The sequence below is a fragment of the Mya arenaria genome, chromosome 8 (assembly GCF_026914265.1).
Source record: "Mya arenaria isolate MELC-2E11 chromosome 8, ASM2691426v1".
In the NCBI taxonomy this organism is placed as follows: Eukaryota; Metazoa; Mollusca; class Bivalvia; order Myida; family Myidae; genus Mya; species Mya arenaria.
Window position 1 is genome coordinate 28533285 of NC_069129.1, and position 27618 is coordinate 28560902.

The following is a 27618-nucleotide window of genomic DNA, read 5'->3' on the forward strand; positions in this document are numbered from 1 at the left end:
GTCGAGTTATGCCCATGTAATATTTGAGAGAAAAACAAACAGACTAACGTCGGCAATCGTATCCCCGGCGCTCTTGTTTAAATCAGCGAATTGAGAAACAACCCGAGGTTGAGGACATAAATTGGAAAGTAGACTTTTCATAGACATTGTTTCGAATTCTCTTACACAGAGAAGGTATAAATGGTTGGTTTACATTACAAGAACTCATTCACACTGTCAGTGATAGGAACTACAGTTCGCACACTCTAATCGGTAGTAAGCCAATACGATTTTGTACATCCTAAATAATTCAGACGTACTCTGCAGCGCCGGATACTTAAGATCATATCGGCTTGAACAAGGTGGTGATTGGATAATTGGAGAATGTGTCGTTTCGTTTCCAGGTACAATTCCAACGCAGTGCTGTTACAACTTACATTGTGAACAAGTATATCTATTTTTATGGTCTCTTTCGGAGACACATTGCAATGATATAAACACGGTATCTTTGATGGACGTAAAACTATGATTGGATTGATGAAAGATATACCAGTGATTGGTGTTATGGAACTGTTAGTTTGTACGGGGAACAAAACAACATGAGGAGACATAATATAACTTCATTTCGGATGACAAATCTGGATATTTAAAAATGGATAAGTATATGGACAGGAGGCTACGTATTCGACAGTTTGCAATCGATGTTTTGGTACGTTGTCGTGTTTTGTATACGTATATTTTACTTACATGTTTGGTTATATATTTCTCATATTTATTTTTTGAAGCCAAAAAACAAAAGTATGTTTAAACGAATATATGTTTAATCTAAGTCATTGCAACGTAATGTTTGTTTGTTTGGAGTTTAAGTTTAATATCAGGGCTTTTAGAATGTTTTACACCGCTTTCTATGAAATATCAGAGAAAAATTATAAAATTTGCTTCGTTTAAATCTGCTTCAATATATCATGTTTATGACTCATATTTATTTTTTGAAGCCAAAAAACAAAAGTATGTTTAAACGAATATATGTTTAATCTAAGTCATTGCAACGTAATGTTTGTTTGTTTGGAGTTTAAGTTTAATATCAGGGCTTTTAGAATGTTTTACACCGCTTTCTATGAAATATCAGAGAAAAATTATAAAATTTGCTTCGTTTAAATCTGCTTCAATATATCATGTTTATGATAGTTTGACATACACAGATGCAATGTATGATATTTATGTTAAATACGATTTGTTTGAAAAATATCTGAAACATTTAGGCCGAATAAAATCATGTTGAGTTCTTAGGCCATCAGCATGCATTATCCTACCCGGCTCCATTTGTTTTATTCCAAAAAACTAATATTACTAATTTTAGCCAATAAAGGACGATATTGGGAAGCAATATTTTTCATATTTTGTTGGAGATTTATAACATAAATTACATTTGAATTTTGCACAAAAATATGTAATATTTTGACAGCTTTATATTTTTCACCTGTTCCACATTTAAGGTTCAGAAATGAATTCATTTTTTTTATAAAAATAACATTCTTTAAATGAAACAGTTTTTAAAAAAAATGCAGGAGTTAAAATGTTGTTTTTATCCAGAATTTATAACACAGGTCATATGACGATTTGTGCTTGAACTGTTTTAAAATGTTTGAATATAAAAAGCGTGATTGGAGCTTATCTGCAATAAAATAAAAAAGGTTGCGAAGTGATAATGGCGCGTATACGTGTATTTGTGGATAACGTTTCAATTTATTTCAAGTTCTTTTGTTTTGCAAAACCGCAGTGCAATATAAAGGTTGCAAAGCGATACTGGTTTGTGTGGATTACGTTTTCAGTCCCTTGTCATCTAGGAATTGTTACCATGTATATTGAAATTGTTGGGCAAAATGACTTTCATGTTGTATTTCGCTGAACTTATGTGCACTTATGACAAGATGTAGAAAGACCATGATGGTGTGTATGTTAACTAAAAATCGACTTATTAGTCTGCTTGGTTGAATTTCATTTCTTCTTTTGAGAGAGTTATCCGCAAGAACCTTATTCAGAGTTCGATATCTTCACAGACATTATTTTCGAATAGACACCCCTTTGAGGAGGGGATATATAAGTTGTTTTATTTCGAAAAGCATTTGATAAACATTTGTAAAATATTTATGTAATATGCGTTTGTTGTTTTGCGTGCTTCATGATGAGTGTCTGTAAGAATTTGATCCCATTGTACCTTTAAACAAGAAAACAGTTTAAGATTTTGGCTTCTTAGCTTATCCCTGTAGTTTCCAATGAATTAAAAATATCATGTTATTGCTTAAAAATTGTTCAAATCTTTTGAGGATTGGGTGCTCCCGCAGTCACGGCAAACATTTGCAAACAAAGAAGTACTCATATATTTGAGGAGTTAATGTACCCGCAGAAAAACAAACAAGTTCTAATCTATGTGTGGGTTGGGTGTATCCAACTTTGCAAGCAAACCTGTGTAATGCGGTCGTAAATAGTTTTATTGCATATCAATATATATATATAAATATCGTCAAATGAAATGCATGAAATATATTTCTAATAGCCAATACTGGAACCAAAATACCCACGAGAAAAAATGATACTATAAAAAGGCCATAACTTGCTGGGGTGACACTAGTTTGATGGGAATGAACTCATGCTTTGTGCCATATGACCTGTAAATTATTAAGTGACATTTCACCTGAAATATTTATAAATTTCTTCTGAAACATCAAACGTGTCACTCATACTAACGATCTGGTAAAAATAACTATGAATTCTGCATTTGAAAAAAAATAGCTATTTAGGCATTTATAGTTTTTCTAACCAATTTGTACAAAGTCCATAGCGTGTCAATAAAGTTTATTCACTTTGACGAACTAATGAATATAAAACAATTAACCGGCGCGCACATGATCCGTTTAACTGTGAGACGTTTTAAGGCAATTCTAATCATCAGGGGACAAGAGTTAGTAAACAGAAAGATATTGTCCCATAATGACAAGGCTTGAAGACCCGGAAAGGACACACATAGGGAGTCCTAGTAAATTGTAAGACTAAGCTCGTCGTTGTGTGGTTTCAGGATCGTCAAAACTTCACTTAAATGTACATAGATGTATTAAGAAATGCATTGCCTATGGAAAGCGCTTATAGAATATAAACAGAGAACTTTAATGAATAACGATTTTTTTTTTGGCTGTTCATAAAAACATATATAAACAACATTTATTGAGATACAATGTCCGTAGATCATGTACAATGAGGATATATAAAATGTAAATAAACTGAGTTTTGTATGCTTGTACATAAATTGCTTACTTTTACGATTTACTGGAAGTAACTTGGACACCCTTTGCATATGTAGCTCAAAGTAAGGTTGTGAATAAATGAATATCTTCCTATACTTTTGAATACGGGTTAAACGACGGTAATGGTTGATTATGTTTGATTCGTTGACAGTATTGCTATAAAAGGCAGCGGGCTCCTTAAGAGTAACTGGTGGCGAATCCGTGGTCTAGTGGTAGCACACTTGACTGTCAATCCCGGTGTCGCACATTCGATTCCCCGCCGCACCATTGAAAATACTAATCGTCTTCCGGGTCCCGTGTGACTGTAATGTTCACTGATGCACGCTAAAGAATCAGAGTGGTTCTAACCAGGGTTACATTCTATACTTGCACTATGCTCCAAAAACCGAAAATGACTAACATATCGGAGCACTCGCCATCCAGGCTTTCCCCGAGTGAGAGTATAAATAAGGTTACATACTCAAGGACCACTGTTTATCACAATTTATGTATTTGTCCTGTAAGATTCCGTAAATATATTTTCGATCGTTCTTAAATGAAAACTTATAATCAAAATTTCAAAACATTATATTTAAAAAGAAATAAAATGTCGCGCGTTGTTGCGTCAGGAATTTTCACGGCCTCATTCACCGAAAATGCATGTCCGGTGTGCAAGAATGGCAAAAGATTGTAATTTTATTCTCTACTGTTTAATAACATTTAATGCAATAATGACACAATTGAAATGTCTTCATAAACAATTGTATTTTTTTAATTAAGAATTAATTGTTTTTTCAGTATTTCTGTAAGCATTTGTCCCACTGTACAGACTCAAAGGAGTAATTTAAAATAAATTTCTGGTCGAGTAAACATTCTTATTCTGGGAAATATCAAACGAATCATTCTCTACAGATAGAAACTTCAACAGAATTAAGCAGCAGAAATGACAAACAATTCATTAACTGTTTTCGCAAAATATTAATTGCAGAATTATTATATTTTGTAGAAACCTCGCGTAAGTTGAAATTTTTGCGAAAAATTCAAGCCTTCTAATATTTGATATGAATTAATTGAAATTTTCAATCTCAAAATAAAGAACATTTGATTGATAGTTGTAGGTATCAGTTTATGTACAAAACCGCTGGATGGAGATTTTTCTCAATCGATGTTGACAAACATGCAGAAGGGACATAAGCTTTGTTTATATACCAGCAAAACCAATTTAAATATAACTGTTCTGTAACTTTGCTATTTCGCCCTATGTAAGCTTACGTCAGTAGCGTCAACTTAATTTACGTTAGATAAGAAAATGAAATCGATTTCGGATTGCAACTCAGAAAAGTTCCAAAGCGTGTCAATAAAGTGTATTCAAGTTGAAAAACAGACCTAAGGAATATAGGGAATATTGGATTTCAAATCGACTTTCACTGAAGACGTTTAGAAGATTCGCGAATCGTTTACAAGAAATAGTTAGTAAACAGTGAACGGTTGCCCATAATGAGAGATAACAAAGACCCAGAATTGACAGACAAACTCAAGTCGTCAATGAAATTGAACACTTCATAGCTCAAGCGGGCGTTTAGTAGCGATTTGCCCATCACTTCTTGGACAGAAGAAGGCGAATATTTATCGAAATTGCCCTTTGACAGACCTATATCTTTGACTGCTGGATAAATGTTCGAATGAAAAAAATATTTTCTCAGGAACTGTATGTTAATTTGTTCCGAATTCTTTGTATATGTTAGAGTTCAATTTTGGCATTTTTTTGGTAATAGAGTGGGAGGACCTCGGCCACAGATCGTTAAACGTAGAATGTCAAAAACAAGAAAAGCTTTGTTAGAATGTTGAACAAAAAGTTTGAAAAACCATCGATTGTCACAAAAATGCAAATAAGAATCCATTTTTGGTGCATTCGTCAGAATCGTTCTACGTCAATTACTTTTGAAAATCCCCAACTTTCATTGGCCCAGACAAAAATGCAAACACCAATACTTATGTGAAAAACTACAGAAACAAGCTCAGTAGCCAAAATTTTAAACATAAACCCCGTTTTATAGCCCAGGGTAAACGCCAAAGATATGGAACACCAAAAACACAAGATCAAACACAAGAAACATGGAACAAGAGCACAAAACTCCACAAACAGTACAAAACAAACTAATTTCTGCCAAAATTATTGGACCATATTGAATTTTCAGAACTTTTATACATTTATCTCTCCATTTAGAGATTTTTGATATTTCTAACCGTTTGGGCTTTATGCCAATGTATTCGTTATAGGATGTTTTAAACATGAGTTTAACAGAGAAATGTGAATTTGGTATGGGGAAATCTTAATTGAGTTTGGTACCATTTCTTTCTATTTCTTTTAACGACTATGTAAAGTTTGAATGTCATTTATCGTTATACATAATTTAACGCCTATGTCAGGTTGGCATGTCATATATCGTTATACATCTTTAACGACTATGTAAAGTTTGAATGTCATTTATTGTTATAAACCATTTAACGATTATGCAAGGTTTGAATGTCATATATCGGTATACATATATCTCTATAACCTTAACAATTTGGTAAAAGCTGTTCAAGATATTCAAATGACATTGTGTTGCTTAACAATCGTTGATAAATAAATATGCTTAAACTAAACTAAAATTAAGCATTGAGAAACAACACCAGAAATTTGTGTTTTCATAGACGTTATTTTGGATTGTAATACACAGGTCACTCAAAATTTGGTGGGCGCGGGCAGAATGACTTGCATGTTTTATTTTTTGTATACTTATGTATTGAAGACTTGTATAAAGACCCTGATTGTTACTATGATTACTTACAAGTTCTCAGCCAAATGTTGATATTCAAAAAAAATGTATAATCCAAATAGTAACTTGAACACATACTTCTAGAAAAATATACATGTTAAAGTATCGTTTTTTTTAAATTTCTCTAATGTTTAGCGCTTAAAGTTGCACTGTTCAATTAAATAGCAATGTGAGAAATTAATGAAACCTTCTAACACGAACAATAAATTCAAAATCGACTTATTAGTTTGCTTGGTTGAATTGTATCTGATACTCATGCTCAATTATATCTTTGCCAGACAAAGTACAGGACATATTTCTTCTTTTTTCAACTGCTTTTTTATGTCATGTATAGTCTCATCCACAGTTCAATATCTTCCCAGACATCATTATTGAACAGACACAATCCAAACGGTTTAAAATCACAATGCAAATTTACAACCATAAACTGTTATCTGTAGGGATCAAAAGATCAGTTAAACATGTGAATTTCTCAGAGTGAATTAGCTCTTACAATTGATATTTTTCGCTGAGTTTTCAGTTGGCATGGTAAAATTGAAGACAGAATAAATCATGGCATTTCCTGTTTAAAGACAGTCCGTTTACTTTGGACAAAGTCAATTTGACATCTAACATATTTTCACAAATATCTCAAATTACATGTAAGCTTTGATCAACAACTTAACTCCGGTAAACTTTATTTGTACAACAAAATTATTAGACCAGACAAGAAGAGCAAATTACACCAATTCGGAAGTGACTTCACAATGTTACATGTAAATACATGTAACATTGTGAAGTCACTTCCGATCTCTCTCTCCCTCTCTTATGCACATGGCAGTAACCAAAGCATGGTTATACCTTCTCTGGCCATTGGCTTCTTTCCATCTGTAAAGGTTTTATCGAATACATAGTGGTTACGTTCAACCAATTTATTTCTTAAATAAGAAACGCAACCTTCTTTTCATCTAACGCAGTAATTGGATGGGAATGAACTCATGTTTTGGGTCATATGACCTGTAAATTATTTATTAACATTTTACCTAAAATATTTATATATTTCTTCAGAAGCATTAAACGGGTCGTTCCTACCAACGATCTGGTAAAAATAACTACGAATTTCTGCATTTGAAAAATGTTTAATCTAGTTATTCATGCATTTTGAGTTTTTCTGACCCATTTGTACAAAAGTAAAAAACTTCTGGAAATGATATTTGATATAAATTTTCAGAAGCATGTAGGAGGGATAATAGCTTTACTTATTTAAAAGCAAATTTAGATTCAAAAGAACATTAGAATGGTAAGTTTGGGATATCGCCGGCAGTACGCTTACGTCAATAGCGTCCGAATCGTTCACCAAACATCCGATAAAGTCTCCGATTTCTGATTGCAGCCCAGAGAATTTCCATAGCGTGTCAATAAAGTTTACTTCGAAAACCTTCAATATGGAATATAAAACAAATAACCGGTGCGCACTTTATCCGTTTAAAGAAATTGTTAGACGTTTTAAGCTATTCTAATCATCGGGGCAAGAGTTGATAAACAGAAAGATATTGCCCTATAAAAGACAAGGCTAAAAGACCCGGAAAAGACATGTATGAGTCCCGACATATAGTAAGACTTGGTTCGTCGCTGTTTGGTTTCACGATCGTTAAAAATATAAACCTAATGACATATGCAACTCAGAAATTAAATTAACAAGCAGTTACCTCTTGATATGTGTCACTTAAATACATTCAGTTTGAAGAAATTGATTAAAGAAATTCATTGCCTTTGGAAAGCGCTTATAGAAAATGAACAGAAAACTTTAATGAATAATGATTTTGTTTTGTTCATAAACACGTATTACCATCATTTGCTGGGATATTTAAGCACAAGATCCGTAGAACATGTACAAACGAGGTTTTATACATTGGTATAAAATGTAAATACGCTGCGTTTATGTTGTTTATCTTTAAACGTATTGCTACTGAGCTTGTTTCTGTAGATTTTCGCATAAATAGTTATATCAATGGATTAATTCTACGATTTCGTGGGTTTAACTTGAACACCTTTGCATATGTAACTCAAACTGGCTTCAACTAAGATGGTGAATAACTAAATATCTACTGACTATTGGTTAAATGTTGGTAACGGTTGATTGTGTTTGATTTGTTGAAAGCATTGCTATTTAAGGCAGCGGGCTCCTTAATGGTAATTGGTGGCGGAACCGTGGTCTAGTGGTAACACACTTGACTGTCAAATCAGGTGTCTCCATTGGGGGACGTTAAATGCTGGTCCCTTGTGACAGTGCTATACAATGCTGCACGGTAAATGACCAGATTAGGATCTAACCCGGGTTATATTATACACTAACACTATGCTCCAAAAACCTAAAATGACTAAGATCTTATCGGAGCACTCGTCGAATGGGTTTTGCCTGAGTACGAGTATAAATAAGCTTACATACCCAAGGATCGCTATCTATCACAAACTATTTATTTGTCCGTTGTTTTTGAGTTTTAAGGTCTGTTCACGCACATTGGCCTAACCATTCTGGATTTTATGTGAGGTTAAACAGATACATTTTGAAACCTTGACGAGAAAGTGGGACTTGAAACTGAAAATTGGCTTACGTTATTACCTAGTCTGGGTTGTGTTATGTTTCAGATTTAAAGGACAATGATATGTTAACGGCAACGCAGCGTGCTCGAGGGTCCGAAACACAAGAAATTTATTTACAAAATGAAAATAATATTTGATGTCGACAGTAACAGATATCGCTCGCGCTACATAGCGAATTTTTTTACTGTTGACATCAAATAGTATTAATGAGCTAATAAGTTTCTTGTAGAAATATAGAGGTAATCCTATTATGTAATCGCGTTCCACGCCTTTTAAAAATGTCCAAGAAAAGTTGCGAGATTTTGTTAGCAAACATTTCACATTGTATCAATATGTACAGAAACATATACGTAGTTAAACTTCTAGGCAGTCTTTTTTATCGAATTTCAAATGAAAACACAATAGTTTTCCTATGTGAAGTACTACAAATTTAAAAAGGGGATGCGAAAATGTAACAAACAAATGTCGCTTTGTTTTGATTGGACACAGTAATAAGGCTAGGTGTGGGACCGCGATGACTCTCATAGGATTCCATAGGATCCCTTACATATATTGTCGATCGCTCTTTTATTAAAGCCAGTACTGATGTATCATAAACTATACCGTAAAAGAAATAGTATGTAGTGCGCTGTTGCTAGACGGAATTTTCTAACAAAATGCATGTCCGGTGCGCAGAATAGTAAATGATGCTATTTATATTCTCGACTGTTTAATTACTTTTAATACAAGAATAACATTACGGTATGTTTTTAAAACAAAGAATTGATTACTATACAGTATGTCCGTAAGTATTTGTGTCAATGTACAGTCTCGAAGGAGTAAAGTAAAAAAAGAAAGTTGAAATTCTTGCAGATTTAAGCCCTGTATAGATATGAATTCATTGACTTTTTCAATCTCAGGATTAAGGACATTTGATTGATAGTTTCTGTTGGCATCTGTTAAAGTACAAAACCGCTGGATAGGAATTTTTCTCAATCGATGTTGACAAACATGCACAATGGCAGGGGACATAAGCTTTATTTATATGAAAGCAAAACCAATTTAAATGCTTCCTGTTAGGTAACTTTGGTATTTCGCCTTAAGTAAGCTTACGTCAATAGCGTCAACTTAATTTACGTAACATAAGATAATCAAATCGATTTCGGATTGAAGCTCAGAAAAGTTCTAAAGCGTGGCAATAAAGTGTATTCAAGTTAAAAACAAAGACCTTTGGAATCTGGGGAATATTGGACTTTAAATCGACTTTTACTGGAGGCGTTTAGGAGATTTGCGAATTTACATGCAAGAGTTAGTAAACAGTGAACGATTGTCCATAATGACGGCGTACAAAGACCTGGAATAGACAGACAAACTCAAAGTGTCAATGAAATTGAATACTACATAGCTCAAACGGGCGTATAGAAGCGATTTGCCCATCACGCCTTGTGATTAATCGAAAATGCGCAATTAAGTTTACAGAGCTATAATTTTAACTGCTGGATTAATGTTGGACTGGAAGATTTACTGTCTTGGGAACTGTATGTTATTTTGTTCCGTATCCTTTTTATATGTTAGAGTTCAATTTTGGGGATCTATTGACAAAAGTGTGGGTGGACTTCGGGCTATTGACGCTAATCGTAGAAAACTCATATAAAATTGTGTTTGTTCGTGTATTTGTCAGTAAAGTAAAAGTAAAGTTTTTGAACAGAAAATTTGAAAAATCCTCGATTATCACAAAATGGGAAACATGGTTGTTTTACTACCTTTTAGTTTTGACACTGGTTTACAAGAAGGCATTGGTGGAAAAGAAGACTAACTGAAATGTACTATATTGGTGGTCAGAATCGACCTAAGTAAAATTAATGAACAGAATATTCGAAAATCCTCGATTGTCTTGGCCCACAGAAAAAACACTAAGAAGAATTTCTGCTAAATGGACAAACTTTCAGCACTATGATATTTTCATATTTCCATTAGAATATCTAAATATTCCTGATCATTTGGGCGTTGTACCAATGCATTCGTTGTACATTTAAAGTATGTTTAACAGAGAAATGTGGTTCTGGTATAAGGAAAATCTTTATTGTGTTTGGCACTCTTTCTTTCTTTTTCTTTTAACGACAGTGTTAAGTTTGAATAGATATGATACAATGTAAACCTTCCGGGAGAAGACCTGTAGTCAATATTTAACAAAGGCATTCTTAAAAAGGGCAATGGTGTGGCCTAACAGACACTGAACGAGAGACACAAATTTTGAAATGATATTTTACTTTAACCATTTTATATTTTACAACGATTGTGAAGAAAGCTATGATAGCTTATACTAAGTCAATCTCGTTTGCACGATGTTGCGCGAGAGTGTGGTCTTGTGTCGTGGGGGAAACCGGAGTACTCGGAAAAAACCCACTTGTCCGGCTTGGTGACCACTAACTAAACTCTCATGCGCCCAGGCCTGGAATCGAACCCGTGTAGCTTGGCGAGAAGCGAGTGCGCTAACCACTGCGCTAACCGGACAACCAAATGACATTTTGTACACACATTGCCAGATACACCAATACGCATATATTTAGCAATGCTTATGACTCTGACATTACCAATTGTCGAGTTATGTCTTTTGATTACTTGAGAGAAGAACAAACCTACAAGTGTTGGCCGTCGTTCCTTGGTGCTTTTGTTTTAATTAAAACATTAGTTAGGATGTCCGGTTTGCACAGTGGTTAGCGCGCCCACTCCGCAAATAGGCACCCCGGGTTCGATTACCGGTTTGGGCGCATGTGAGTTTGGTTTGTGGTCACCAAGCCGGACAATTGGGTTTTCTGCGAGTTATCAGTTTCCCGCAACAACACAAGAATACACTTTCGCGTAACACCGTGCCAACGAGAGTGTTTTGTTGTAATAATCTGTTTAACAATCGTTTTAAAAATAACTATATTTACATTCAACCAAACTTTATCATTTTGGAAACCATCCAGGAATTAGTACATTATCGGAATCACTTACACAGTGCGGAATAAATGGTTGGCTTATTACTCCTTTACTCCTTCAGTGATAGAACTCCGGTCCCCCCCCCCCCCCAACATAGGACAACACTCTCGCGTAATATCGTGCCAACGAGAGTGATAAATATAACGCAGTAACGACTTGTTTTACAATCGTTGATAAATGTATATGTTTAAACAAAACTAAAATTAAGCATTAAGAATGAACACCGGAAATAAGTGTTTTCATAGACATTTTGTTTTCGGATTCCATCAAACAGAGAAAGAATAAATGGTTGGTAAATTACAAGAACTCATTCACACTATCAGTGATAGAAACTACAGTTCGCCCTCACTAATCGGAAGTAAGCCAATACGATTTTGTACAGCCTAAATAATTTAGACGTACTCTGCAGCGCCGGATACTCAAGATCATATCGGCTTGACATGGTGGTGATTGGATTGTCTGGCATTACTTTTCCAAGTACATTTCAAACGCAGTGGTGTTACAACTTACAGAGACACACTGCAATTAAATAAACATGATGTCTCAGATGGACGTAAAGCTTTAATTGGATAGATGAAAGATATCCCTGTGATTAATTTTATGGCACTGTTTGTTTGTACGGGGGACAAAACAACATGAGAAGACATACTGTAAATCCACTTCGGATGAAAAATCTGGATATTTAAAAATGGATAAGTATATGGACAGAAGGCTACGTATTCGACAGTTTGCAATAAAAGTTTTGGTATGTTCTCAGTTTTTGTTTGTTTTCTTTTTTTTGCTTACTTGTTTGCTCATTCATTTCAGATATTTATCTTTTTGGCAAAAAGACACAGCAACAACAACAACAATAAAAACATAAAAAAATCTGTCAACACTGAAATACGTTAATCAAAGACATAGTAAAAACAATCGTCATCGGGGCTTTGAGATTGTTTTACTCGGCTTACTATGAGATAACTTCAACATTTTGGCCATTTAATATAATATCATACTACATAATATTATATTCCGTAAAACTAAGTTCATTATTTTAGCCAACATATATATAGGGTATAAGGAAGGGACATTTTCGATAGAATTCTTTGGATTGATCACCTTAATTCCATTTGAATTCCATGTTATTTGCAATATTTTGTTTGACAGCTTTATATGTATGTCCCTGTTCCACAGTTAAGAGTACAGAAAATGGTTAAGTTATCAAAATAAAATAAATATTTTTTTTTTTAAAAATTATGATATATTAATGAAACCTACTAACAGGAATATAGCAAAAAAAATCAACATTGACTTATTGGTTTGCTGGGTTGAATTCGATATCTCGATGGAAAATGCTTTACTCTTATTTCCTCGTAAGCATCACAACTAATAATGAGTGACATTTATCCTCGACTACACCTTCGTCACACAAAGTACAGAGTATATTATTTATTTTTCAAGAGAGAGAGAGAGAGAACCTTATTCACAGTTCGATATCTTTCCAGATATAATTATTGAAAAAACACAATCCAACAGTTTTCACTCACAATGCAAACTAACAACCATTAATTTTACCTGTAGGGATCAAAACATCAATTAAACATGTAAATTTCTCAGAGTGATTAAGCGAGTACAAATTTTTGCTGAGTTTTAAGTTTACATTAGCAAATCGTAAAAGGAAGAGATCATGGCATATTCTGTTCAGAGTCAGTCTTTTTTATTTAAGACAAAATTAAATTGCCTTTGAACATATTTTCACAAATATCGCACTTTAAATGGAACCTCTCTCCAACAACCTTACTCCGGTAATCTTCAATTAAACAACGAATAATTTGACCAGACAAATTACACAAACTCTGAAGTGATTTCATTTATAAGAAGCGTAACCTTCTTTCACTCTACCGTTAGTAAATGTTTCGTACACACTTGGAACTTTCTTTCCATATATGGTGTTAGGGGTCGTAAAACACTAGAAATAAGTGTTACTTCGCGTGCAAATTGATTGATTAAAATCATATATAGGAAGCTAATGTAATTGTCTCTAACCAGAAAATAACAAACAAGATAAACAAGCACGTATACCAAATATCAAAACCAACCATCATTTTAAAATAACAATTTTGATTACCCGCAGTAAAACAAACAAGTCAAAGTCTTTTTGAGGATTGGATATACCCGCAATCAATGCAAACATCTGCATGCAAACAAGACTCTTTGGTGTTGAGGGCGTAAACAACTCCTGCTTTTGTGTCATATGACCTGTAAAATATTTATTGACATTAAACCGGACATATTTATATATTATTTTAGATTTATCAAAGGGGTTGCTTTTACCAACGATCTAGCAAAAATAACATTATTTCACAAATATCTCAAATTACATAGAACCTCTGACCAACAGCCTTACTCCGGTAAACGTTAATTGTACAGCGAAATATTTTGACCAGACAAGAAGGGCAAATTGCACCGATTTGGAAATGACTACTCTGTGTTAAATGTCTCTCTCTCTCTCTCTCTCAAGGTACATAGGAGAACCATTTTTATGGTCTTTAACCAGAAAATAACAAACATGAAATATATATGACTAACATCAAAACGTACCATTATTCACAAAGAATAATATTTCCAAAAAATCATTGGGGCTGGTCGTCTTACATTTAGTAAAATCACAGCATTTTGCATCCATCTTTTGACATCCCTTTCAGTCGGGTTTGTATCAAAGCAAATATTGATTAATATGTTAAAAGAATTCCTATGATTGATAAATAAATTGTTTCATTTCGAAAACAATGTAATATGCGGGTTTTTTTGCGTGACTCATGGTAATTGTCTGTAAGGTTTTGATCCAATTGTACCATTAATCAAGAAACAGTTATATATATCGGCTTCTTCGCCGGTCTCTGTAGTTTCCACTAAATTAGTATGTTTCATGTTTTCATGACCTAAGAAATCTAGCCATTGTTTTCATCTGTTTGAGCGGTGGATTACCCGCAGTCACAGCAAACATTTGCAAACAAATAAGTGCTTACATATTTGAGGAGTGGATGTACCGGCAGTTAAACAAACACCTTCTAATCTATTTTTGGAATGGATGTATCACACATTTGCAAGCAAACATGACTCCTGGGTATTGTTGGCGTAAACAGTTTTATTGCATATCAATATTCAGGCTGACCGCAAATCATCTACCTTTCTTAACTATCGTCGAAAGAAATTCATGACGTATACCTATGATAACCAATACGGGAATCAAATTACTCAAGAGAATAATGATACTATAAAAGGCAATGAAATGCTGGGGTCGCTAATGAGGAATAATGATACATGTACTATAAAATGCCATGACTTGCTGCGGTCGCTAATGAAGAATTATGCGGATTTCCTCAACTGATTACTTATGACGTTTTTTCTCGTTAAGACACTGTCTTAGGTCAATTTTAAGATACATCATGGGGGTACACAGTTCAAGCGACTTTATATGCTACAGAGACAGAGAAACCCCTGTTTCAGTGGAATACTGCAGGTAAGCGGTAGATGACGAGGCCACTTATATTGGTAATTGTTAAACGTACCATAAAGTGTATGTATATATTATGGGAGGTATATAGAATTATTATTGTCCGCTCGTCTGTTCGTAGGAATGTCTTTAAATCTTTTCTGTAGAACTCTTACATCATTCGAACAGTTGGCTTCAAAATTTAGAAGATAATTATTGCTACTGTACAAATACTCGTAGAAGAATGATTTTCAGCTACGTCCATGTTCAACAGAAATATATCCCTTTGTTATTTTGTATCCATACGGCGACTTGTACAAATGAAAACAACATGTTTCTCCATCTACTATTAAATGATTGGTGAATGCTAAAAGATTTACTGTGGTCTACAATAGTCTTATAAGGAATAAATACCGTGTTTGATATTCTTTTATTACAAATCAAACTCGATATCGTTCATGAGAACCATTGTTTTCGCCATTTATTCATCCTTTTACAAAATTAAAACAATATTACTAAATGTGGTAAATCTTATTTGGTTGTAAGAGTGCATCTTTAAGATTTTATTTCATGACATAGAAACAATGCTTGGAATTCAAGATCAATATGGGTATTGAAAATACATTATGGGGGCTCAAGAAACAATATGAAGTTTCAACATTTATTTTTGGGATACTCTGGACAGGTTGGTTTATGTACTGATTGGAAACGCAGGAGTATACATATATGAAAATACGATTTCTTTGCCGTAACATCTTTTTCACCTATAATTGGATTCGGCTCCTATAAGAAGCATCGATATTTCCAGTAATGCGGTTTCTGTATGGAATGATCCTTACTGGCCATTACCAGTAAATTACGGCGTGGGCGCCTAATTGATTTACCTTTGTGGTCGTGTCTGAATTGGCTCTCCAAAATAAGTTATCATTTTCCGTGGGGGCCCGGAGCCAAAAAAATTGATGTTTCCATTTATCCAACTGTAACGATAAATCAAGGAAACGCTTACTGTACGAATGTATCCTACCTTAAGGTCTTGTTTTGTGATACAAAAACCGTTTGAACTTACAATTTTGACGCTTACACCAATTATGCATAGTGTCCAACATGGTTTGAAGTTGTTGTTTTTTCTTCCTTTCTTTCTTTCTTCTTATTTTCCGCAACCTGTTTTCAAATGTCAAAGTCATTCAGCCTTTGTGCAAGGTCATTTGCAAATTATGACGATGAAAGATTACATCCCTTTCTTTCAAATTAAACTCGGTATCCTTCATAAGAACCATTGTTTTCAACCATTTTTCATTCTTTGTTTGTATATTAAAGGCCTAGTTTAATCCTCCTATAAGTGACCCCTCCCCCAAACCGTGTATTGTACACAAACGCTGTGTATCGATTTTAATCAAATTGCCGAATTGTATTACCAGATCTCTGATCTGAATATCCTGCTATGCAGTTTTGGAGGTTTTATTAAAGAAATGGACACTAAATGGTCCTGAGCCAATAAACAAATAAACAGAAAGTTGGCCCCTACTATGACGTGAGTGCAATTAGCTGGAGATGGCACAGCAGGGGATTGTCATGCTAATAATTCCTTAAACTATGCATTTAAAACAATTGTATTAACTGTGGTACCTCTTATTTGGGAGTAAGAGTGCATCTTTAATCGTTGCACATGTTCTTTTATACGTTTTAGGCTTAGCGTCACTATGGCAACTAGAAAGAGTAATTGTCAATTTAAAGCTGTTTGCAAACTGATCAAAGAATTGATTTCACACAAAAGGGCTGACCAAAATATCATAAAATGTATTTTGAGAAAATTACTTGTCATTCTTTTGTCTGGCAGAAGTGGTGTTTTCGCTTGAAAATAAAAGGAATCTCATTTTCATTGATACTAATTCCAAGATTAAATCCCATTTATTCTCGGGGAATATTAGCCGATTGCTTTAGCAATATTTTTTTTACATTTTCAAAACAATAGGAGCGGTAAATCCGCGGAACGAAATATCAATTTGCTGTGGCCTAACTGTGTTTTTAATAGCAAAACTATTTAATGATTTGTGAGTGCTAAACTATTTATTGCTATCTACTATCGTCTCATAACGTAAAAATACCGTGTTTTCTGCATCTTTCTTTTAAACTAAACTCGATATTCTTCATAAAAACCATTGATTTCGACATTTATTTTTTCTGTTCGGTAAATTAAATCAATTGTATTATTTGTGGTAAATCTTATTTTGGAGTAAGAGTGCATCTTTAAGCGTCGCACTTATTAAAAGCCTTTAGATGATTTCATTTAACTAGAAAGAGTAATTGTCAATTTAAAGATGTTTGCAAACTGATCAATGAATTGATTTCACACAAAAGGGCTGACCAAAATATCATAAAATGTATTTTGAGAAAATTACTTGTCATTCTTTTGTCTGGCAAAAGTGGTGTTTTCGCTTGAAAATAAAAGGAATCTCATTTTCATTGATACTAATTCCAAGATTAAATCCCATTTATTCTCGGGGAATATTAGCCGGTTGCTTTAGCAGACGTATTATATTAAAATCAATAATTCAAAAGATTGAAATGTGTATATTTTAACTGCAATACAAAAAAATATTTAACCTTTTAAAACCCTATTAGCAAGAAAGATAATGCAAAATCAATTTGTTTCAAGTTAATATGGGAATCTAATAGACTTTATACAGATCGTGTTTTTTTATTCATTGAAATATGGTGAAAGGATTTTAAGGAGACCGACCAACAAGTAAGTTTGCTATGTGAAAGATTCATTAACCTTATGTTAATTGATGACTCCTGGGCACTCCATGTAAAAAAAATTTGAAAGGTATTTGTCTATTAAGTTGTAAAACTGCGATTCTAAACGATTTAAAGTGATACTCTTATTCAAAATCAATTCATACACATGTATAACAAACATAAATTTAAGTGATAAACTTTGAACTACTTCCTAAATAATGCATTTATGGGAAATATTGATTACTGATAACAAGATTGTATAAACTGTGTTTTTAATAGCAAAACTATTTAATGATTTGTGAGTGCTAAAATATTTATTGCTATCTACTATCGTCTCATAACGTAAAAATACCGTGTTTTCTGCATCTTTCTTTTAAATTAAACTCGATATTCTTCATAAAAACCATTGATTTCGACATTTATTAGTTCTGTTTGGTAAATTAAATCAATTGTATTATTTGTGGTAAATCTTATTTTGGAGTAAGAGTGCATCTTTAAGCGTCGCACTTATTAAAAGCCTTTAGATGATTTCATTTGCTGGAAATGTAGTACAGAATATACGGAATTCAAGTAAATTTCTGTAGAGTTGCCGTTTCATCATCCACAATGCTCATATTCTCATTTTTTACGGAACATCGATATCAAGATAAGTTTGTTTACGATTACAAATTGTCACATAATAAGGAATTAAAATACATTTCTGTAGATTTGACAATTCTTTAAGCAAAATGCGTATATCCTCAATTTCATGGACCTTCGAAATAAAGTTAAAAATGTGCATAAGTAAAATCCCACTGTCCGATTTTGACAAGGATGTACATAAGTCCGGGAAAAGAATCAATAGAAACATGCATTTTCTATTATTTTATGCAATAAAGTTATTCTGATGTCGAGACAAGATAAACAAAAATTTCCTAAGTCAAATCTCTTAATTCCCCAAATGCGATTTATGTTTTATCTTTCAGCATAATCTATGCATAATCCTCATATTTGTCAAAGGTTTTTAGCATATCCAATATTTTCTTCTTTTTTATTATTATTTTTTGGCAGAAATATGATGCTATTGAGTGAGGCCGTGACCTTTGTTGAAATCGAAAATTCTTTTTCTTCATAGAGCTTGGCTGTCTCTATCACGATGTTGTCTACGATTGTCCACGATTTAGAAAGTTGTGATGTCTCTTAACATTAGTAAAGCCTGGCTACGACTGCTTGACATGAGTAAAGCCTGGCTTTCGCCGTCACGATTATGGCTACGACAACTTGACATGAGTAAAGCCTGGCTCTCGCCGTCACGATTATGGCTACGACTGCTTGACATGAGTAAAGCCTGGCTCTCGCCGTCACGATTATGGCTACGACTGCTTGACATGAGTAAAGCCTGGCTCTCGCCGTCACGATTATAGCTACGACTGCTTGACATGAGTAAAGCCAGGCGAGAAAAGCCAGGCTCTCGCCGTCACGATTATGGCTACGACTGCTTGACATGAGTAAAGCCTGGCTTTCGCCGTCACGATTATGGCTACGACTGCTTGACATGAGTAAAGCCTGGCTCTCGCCGTCACGATTATAGCTACGACTGCTTTACATGAGTAAAGCCAGGCTCTCGCCGTCACGATTATGGCTACGACTGCTTGACATGAGTAAAGCCTAGCTCTCGCCGTCACGATTATGGCTACGACTGCTTGACATGAGTAAAGCCTGGCTCTCGCCGTCACGATTATGGCTACGACTGCTTGACATGAGTAAAGCCAGGCTCTCGCCGTCACGATTATGGCTACGACTGCTTGACATGAGTAAAGCCAGGCTCTCGCCGTCATGCGAATAAATGCGAATGTATACTTCTAAAAGTGAGAATCTGAAACTAAACAAACGCCACTTGATATTTACTAAACCTCATTCGGTTTGTAAAATAAAAGGGGGTTATTTAAACAAAACATAACCTCAAAAGGTACCACACTACTATTTTAACGGACAGGTCCGGAAAGATTTAAAAGGTCGAATTATCAAGAGAACGTAAACAGCGTCGTCACATGATAGCTACTGATTGGGCTGACAATTGCACACAGCAGTCGGTTTAAAACTGAACTTAAAAGTACAAACTTATAAAAACGTCGGAGCTGTTGTTTTCAATTGTCAATATAAGGTCTGTTTCTAATAATAGCTTAGTTTCTAACTAATTTCTGTGGAAAAATATTTTCCGGTGGACATTTTACAGAATCTTAAGAGTCTGTGTTTTACCAGCATTTGGTGTTTACGCGCATGTCTCCGCCCATAGGATCGCTGGGCGGATTCTGATGTGATCATCAAAAAGTATTTGACTACAACAACCGCAATTTTTCATTTACTGTCAAGTAAAGAGGCATTATGCGTCCACAATGAAATAGTTAATGTTTATTTTTATCTTCTAAACCATTAAATCGGCAGCCCGAGAGATTAATTTTTGGTCTTTTTAACAGTTAAATCGGCGCCGGGCTGCTCTCGGCCCACCGATCTTTTACCTAAAGTCAAGATTTTTAAACTTGTCAGTGTAGCCAAGAAAACAAAAGTTAATGAGAAATTGTTACTGCGTTGCATAGCGATAATGTTTTACCACAAAAGGTTTCTATATTCATCATTTTTTTCACGTCATTAATTAGGTATACTATAAAGGTATTTTAAATTGGTCATAAATGACGTGCAATATAAGTGTCTTCATTATAAAATGAACATAAAACACATTCTTTATTAAGAAATAAATTTAAGAAACATGTCTTTGCACGTGTATTTTATGTTGTTATAGCAAACTGCATTCTTATGTAAAATAGAAACAAAACAAAATCGTTACGTTGTAAATAACAGTTTGATTAAGTTTTATTGCACTAAATGTCAAGAAGATAAAACATAATTTGTGTAATTCAATTTATAGTCAGAGAGCTGGTAAGGTTTATTACAACATTCTGTTGACGTCCATTGGGGGCAATTTTGAGAATTTTGTATTTTTATATGAAATTATTTTCAGAATCTTCATATGCATAGCCTTGTATTTTATTCTATGATTGTTCGTGCCGATCGACATACAAAATATAATACCATTAAACAACAATGCAGAAATATCAAGTATATTCATAGCGAGTAACAAAATCTACAAGTATCCATGAAAAATATAAGACCAGTTTTGATGCAAGACATCAAAGACACGACTCAATACGTTCACGTGTTAATATGCATGTTATTCATAATTCGAATGAGAGTAAACATAAGTTTTAACGTTCTAATAAGTTGTGGAAATAAACAGGGATGGCATCAATCCTTAGACAACAGCTACCTCCAGCCGGCCAATCATAGGCCTGCAAAAGTGTTTGATAAATCACACACACAACTGTTTTTCTGTCGGATATTTCAACTGGTAAATCTCGTGCAAATCGTGCACCTACTTATGTTACAAGGACGTTCTTAATACTACAGAAATGTTTGTTTCCTGTGCTTTCCTGACATTTTTCTCATACAAATGTATGGTTTCAGACTGAGAAACAAGCAATACACTTTCTGTTGTCTAAGTCGGATAGATCACGAGTAGCCGTTTGATATGGAATTATCAACTCGCTACGCTCGCTGATAAATTCCATATCAAACGGCTACTCGTGATCTATCCTAAACATATACCCCGGTAAAACATATTAAATCAAGAGAACGCCATGTTGACAAAAACATTTTAAAGATAAAATAAAACATAATATCCCCCAGCACCCGAATGGCTGCCAATAAGTCATTCACATTAAATATCTGCGGAACAATTTAGGAGATACAAATGTATGTTGAAAATGTTCTATACACGTAAGGTCGATATCTAGGTGCGTAATTGCCTTCTTTGAGGGGACTTTATTTTAAGCATACTATTATCATGAAAGGTAATTTTGTTTTCAATTGTCCGCCTGTCACTCAATGGCTTATGGGTTCGATCCCCACCAGGGGTACTTCTCATTGCCTCTTAAAAAGGGCGCCATGTTAGTACCCAGTAAACGGGCTCATAAGTGAAAAATTCCAGCATATAACTGTCTACACAATCGAGCTTAAATTAATTTGTATAAACTATAAACCAATAAAACAATGCACGTTTGTTTTCTGCTAACAGCATAAGATGGGCGACAGCACAATTAATAATGTATTATGTAAGTTTTCAGCTGCCTGCACAGCCGAGCTTAAAGGCCTAGTTTAATCCTTCTATAAGTGACCCCTCCCCCAAACCGTGTATTGTACACAAACGCTGTGTATTGATCTTAATCTAATTGCCTAATTGTCTTATCAGATCTCAGATCTCAATATCCTGTTGTGCAGTTTTGAAGGTTTTATTATAGAAATGAACCCTAAATGGCCCTGAGCCAATAAACAAATACACAGGAAATTGGCCCCTACTGTGACACCAGTGCAATTAGCAGGAGATGCACGGCAGGGGATTATCATGCCAAACATTCCTTAAACTAGGTCTTTAAGTCAATTAGAATGAAACAATTTAACAATGTACTTCCGTTTTCTACTTTCAGCACAAGATGAGCGGCAGCACAGTTATTGAGGATCCGGGGATCCCATTGGTTAACAAGATCAACGGGAAGTACAACCGTTACATGGAAACGGATGATAGCATCTCGTCTCCCGACAGCAATGCGCCGGAAGCTGGCAATATGTCCGCGACCTTTGGGGTCAGCAACCGCTTTGACAACATCGGCTACAAACTTGCACGTCGTAAGCAGCTGATCAACCGTCGCCGTATGATCGTTAACGTCGAGTTTGCAATGGCCATGCTTGGGATCATGTTAATGTTACTGGAGACTGAGTTCTTTATACGAGGAGTGTTCACAAAGTCCGATGCAGGTTCTATCATTTTAAAAACAGGAATATCAATTTCTACTTTCGCTCTTCTCGTTGCCATAATGTTCTACCATATCACGGGAATTCAAATACAAATGACAGACAACAGTTGGGAAGATTGGCGACTGGCAATGAATTTTCCAATGACGTATCTTAAAATTCTTACAGAGCTCGTCGTATGCTTGATTCATCCAATTCCAGGCAATACCACAGTACCGGCTTATGGCGTAGATGGTCAATATCGCATGGTGTCCCTCGATGCTATATTCTCAATCCTTATGTTAGGTCGTTTATACATTGTTGGCAAATTCACCGTCGTCCATCACCGTTTATTGACTGACACGTCTACGCAAAGTCTTGGAGCACTGAATAAAGTAAAAATCAACACGGCGTTCGTGTTCAAAGCGCTTATGTCAACCATTCCAGGAACCATGCTTATTTCTCTGATGTTGGCAATTTTGTTCATAGACAGTTGGGCGTTACGTACTTGCGAAATCTATTACCATCCCGGGTCCCCCGAGAGTAGCTATTTAAACTCAATGTGGCTCACTACTATAACATTCCTTACCATTGGCTATGGAGACATATATCCCAGCACGTATTGCGGACGGTTTGTTTCCGTTATAACTGGACTCATGGGCGTTGGAACAACGGCCTTGCTTGTTGCAGTCCTAGCGCAAAAGCTTGAACAAACACGACCAGAAAAGTATGTGCATAACTTTGTGTCACGTGTTCAGCTGGATAAAGTCAGAAAGAACGCTGCCTCTGACGTCATAAAATACGCTCTTACGCTGTGGCGAATGAAGCGGCGTGGGATTGGAACGGGCATGAAGCGCAATCGTGTGTATGGAAAACTTTTACAATCCATTTATATAATGAGAGAGGCCAAAAATGAGAAACAGTCAATCGGAGAAAGTTCGGTTGGAGTTGTTGAAATCGCTAAATCTGTAAATGATGTTTTTGAAATCGTTGAACAAATGCAAGGCGAACAGACGACATTTCAGTCTAAAGTGATAGATATGGAAGAAAAGATACGTAAAATGGACGAAAAACTGGATTTGTTGATATCGATGAACAAATGATAATGTGTTCATTAACGTAGCGGTTTGAAATGATTCAGTCAAAGCCCGTTATGTCGATAAACGCGTTATGTCGAACCTTTTTTTACCAGTCGCGATTGTTTTCCATCAGAAAATATTTCTAATTTTTATTTTCAATGTCAACATTGCTGTATTTACAACTGAAACATATTTCAAGACAGGTTCCTTTACGGGTCGATAAGTATGTGGTCCAATTTCGGATATATCGAATTTTTGTTATATTCATGTATTTCTCGCGGCACCGCTGACTTCGACATAACGGATTTCGACTGTGTATGCGTTACATTATGTACATGTTCTGCCAAAGTACGTTGTTTGTTTTTATATAGTTGCGATTTTATGAAAATTGTTTTTAAGAAGTGTCATGGGGTCGGTAATAAACTATTATAAACTAGTTCTAGGATAGAGTAGTTTGCCGTGGTCAACTATTTAACTAAGGCGTAACAAAAAAATTATTTGTTTCTGGTTTCCAGGCCTACATGTTTCGGCACCCGACACTATTATTTGTATTGCCAGCACTCGAAATAAACTGAACGTAATTTTCAATCTCTTTTTGGGGTAGTTTCTTGCGTAAATCTTCTCAGACCGAATCGCAACTGTTATTAGTATGAAAATGATATATGACAAAACTCTACTATAATTAAGATATAACATATCCCTACCCTTTAGCGTTTGTTTGGCCTTGAAATCGGAAACAAACAAAACAAGTTTTACACCTACTTTTTAAAATCTTTAAAACATATGTTTTACATGAATTTAAAACCATTTACCGTTTTGTTCTTGGCTTTTTTGTTATTTTATACTAAGTATATAGTTTAATGATTGGCATTTGCTGCAGTATATCGTCACATATTGTTAATACAGTTTTAGCATTTTTGTGGCCGTCAAATCGGGAATAAGCGATATACGATATTTGATGCATGTTGACCGTCATTTTGTTTAAATTATCTCACAGAAATGAAAACAAGAGTTTAACTAATAAAATCTGATGTTTTGGTTTTACTTTCCATTGTTCATGGAACAGTTACATGTACGTTAGAAGTGCGACATAAAAGTTATTGGAGGGATCTTGTCAACGTTGCGTATGACAAACAAAAACGTAAGATTAATAACTTCAGCTATAAATGCAGTTAAAGTCACAAATCAACTTTATAAAATCTGACCAATATAGCTCTATGTTTTGAAATCCATAATATAATTACCCAGAATTTGTGAACGGAAAAGCGAGTGCTCAATATGTGCGACGTTGATGAGCCCCATATTTCACAACCATGATGGCGAATGGTATTTATTAATAAGTATACTTGCTTTGAAAAACTGCAATGCGGAGGGGGGAATGAATCATTGGAACACAAGGCGGTGACTGATACGGAATTTACCTTTACAAGTCGTTACATAGTGTACGTATTAGATTAGTTTGTATGACGTCGTTGATACATGATATATAGTTTATTGTTGTTTTGTGCTGAGGCAGTAGTAATTATAATAGTTGTTATTGAACTGTTGCATTCCATAGGTTTATTTAGACGGCAATGTTTGTTGCATTAACATATGTGAATAAAAAAGGAAGACAATTGTCTTGTTGTAAATGTTTGAATGAAAGATACTATCATGATCAGAAGGCTTTAAAGCATTCTTTAGTGTTTACGCTCATGGTTCCGCCAATGGATCACTGTTAGGATTCACAGTTCATCATTTAGAAAGCCTCTAACGAAAACAACAGCCAACTTTCCATTTAGTGATTAATTGCTGTTGTTAAGTGGATTAGAAGCTCGCACAAGCACTTGCTAGTGTGGATACGTTTCGCGCTCAACAATAAGAAAGGAAACAATTATTTTTCGTCTTCTATACAATCAAGTCGGCGCAGAGATTTGCCCGGCCACCCGACTTTATGGTTTCTAAGACCGAATACAAACACTAACTATTACTTTCCAAATCTAGTTACGAATCATCTTAACTTCCCACCATATTTATAATCTTTCAGACAAAAAAAATATGTCGGAAATCCTGCAGAACACTGAAAACATCGAGTTTAATAATATATAATAATGTAGATTTTCGCATCGTAATGTGTGTATTACACAATACACAGTAAAGAAGAAGAAGAAAAGAAACATAGTTATACAAGCCCAGTAGTCAGAATTGTACCGAATACCCAGTTTAGAGGTACAAGGCTAAGACGTAACAGACGCTTAACGGGATACATACGACTTCACCAAACATCAAAACACCAACTACTCACCGACTATTATGATTATCAAGCGGAACACCTCGGCCATTTTCCATCGGAAACAACCTTGTATGTATATGGACGGTTTACAATGTCAGACTCATTTTCATTTCATTAAACTACGCTGTAAGTAAATCACGTAGTAATTTTAATTTAGCAGTTAAGCATAACGACTTTACTCTTACTTAAGAATCTTAATTATTTATACAAATAACACGCCGAAGGAAACAGTGCCTCAAAGTGTAATATGTTGTTAAAATAATTCAGTTAAGCTTACACTCTGTTTTGCTTTCATTTTCAAGAATTACTTGCAATCGAAGCGGGTTCCTTGACATTGAATCAGTTAAAACATATGCAATGAAACATCATTAAACAGGCGCCAATGTTCAAACATCACAAGCTAGATGCATGGAAGCAGCATGATCAAAGGTTATGCACCGGATATCCCTCAAAGCTTTAGCACAAGTGCAAGTGTTTAATTCCAACGGAGATCCAATCGTTTTTAGCAGCGATTCATATCAAACAGATGAGATTATCAATGCTCCGAAGATTCCTGTGGCGTTACTCACGCAACGCAATTCCAACAATGTAGTTATGATGATTGATTATGCATAAGTCAGTTACATAAGAACCGTCTGGGTTGTGTCTCAGGACTTCCTTAAGATACAAAATACACGTTCGGAAACTGCAAATGGGAAAACGTTCTTGGATAAGTTCCCATTCACAAGACCAAGACCAATCTAAGGTTCAGATACTTGGCTTGTCCCTCTAGTTTCGTTAGTACTTTTGTGATAAACGGCCTGTGTCTCGTAAAATGAATGATAACACTCGTAACAACTCGGCCATCTCCGGCAAGCTTCGGGATAGACTTCGTAAATAGGATAATATGAGGAGGCCGCCGGCGATTAACTCAATTATCATTACGTTAAGTAGACCCATCCGATAAGGTCAACAAACAATGTACTGAAATTCGTGTCTTAAGTACGCTTTGAAGGAACATCGAAATGTACTTCCAGAACCGGTTTAATGTCACTACTTCTCCACCCTAAAACATTAAATATGTCCATTGACGCATGTTAACACATTCAACACGCCGACATGATGGACTATTTTTAAAGACCGATGAAATAACGGCCGAGGTGTTCCGATTTCAAATGCACACATTGCAGGAACGAACCACAAACAGATGAAAGGTTAAATTTTTCAAACAAAGACGGGTCGTTTTATTGGAAGTAATTATGTGTGTGGCGCATAGCAATGGTGAGTTATTTTTCTAATGAGATCGAAAATGCATTAAGAATACGTCTAAAATGGCCAATATTTGGCTGTGTTAATGCTAGCTTATATGAGCGGCTGTTAGCCTTTTTGTACACATAGGGATGGTAGTATATAACCCAAGAGAATAATGTCCTGTGAAGAGAATAACTATTTAGGCCATGAAATGCTGGGAGGTCACAGACTACTATAAATTCCCTATATATTCAAAGACAATTGACCAATTTGCACTCGAAATAACACTTATTTCTAGTGCTTAACGACCCCAACAACACATTATGGATATAATAACAAGCCTGTTCTTCATAATCACAAACAATTCAGC

General features: G+C 34.9%; 1 protein-coding gene across 16 annotated transcripts in view; it reads left to right on the forward strand.

Annotated features, from left to right (window-relative positions):
• Positions 1 to 23847, forward strand: part of LOC128243890 (small conductance calcium-activated potassium channel protein 2-like) — a 122410-nt gene extending 98563 nt beyond the window's left edge. For 15 of the 16 annotated variants that reach the window (XM_052961887.1, XM_052961877.1, XM_052961889.1 and 12 more), the window contains one exon: positions 22364 to 23847. In XM_052961887.1, the coding sequence (XP_052817847.1) occupies positions 22370 to 23770 (1401 nt within the window). In that variant the 5' untranslated portion in view covers positions 22364 to 22369 and the 3' untranslated portion in view covers positions 23771 to 23847. Of the gene's footprint in view, positions 1 to 434; positions 689 to 22363 lie in introns of those variants that run through there. The other variant, XM_052961879.1, reaches the window with a different exon arrangement.
• The last annotated feature ends 3771 nt before the right edge of the window (positions 23848 to 27618 follow it).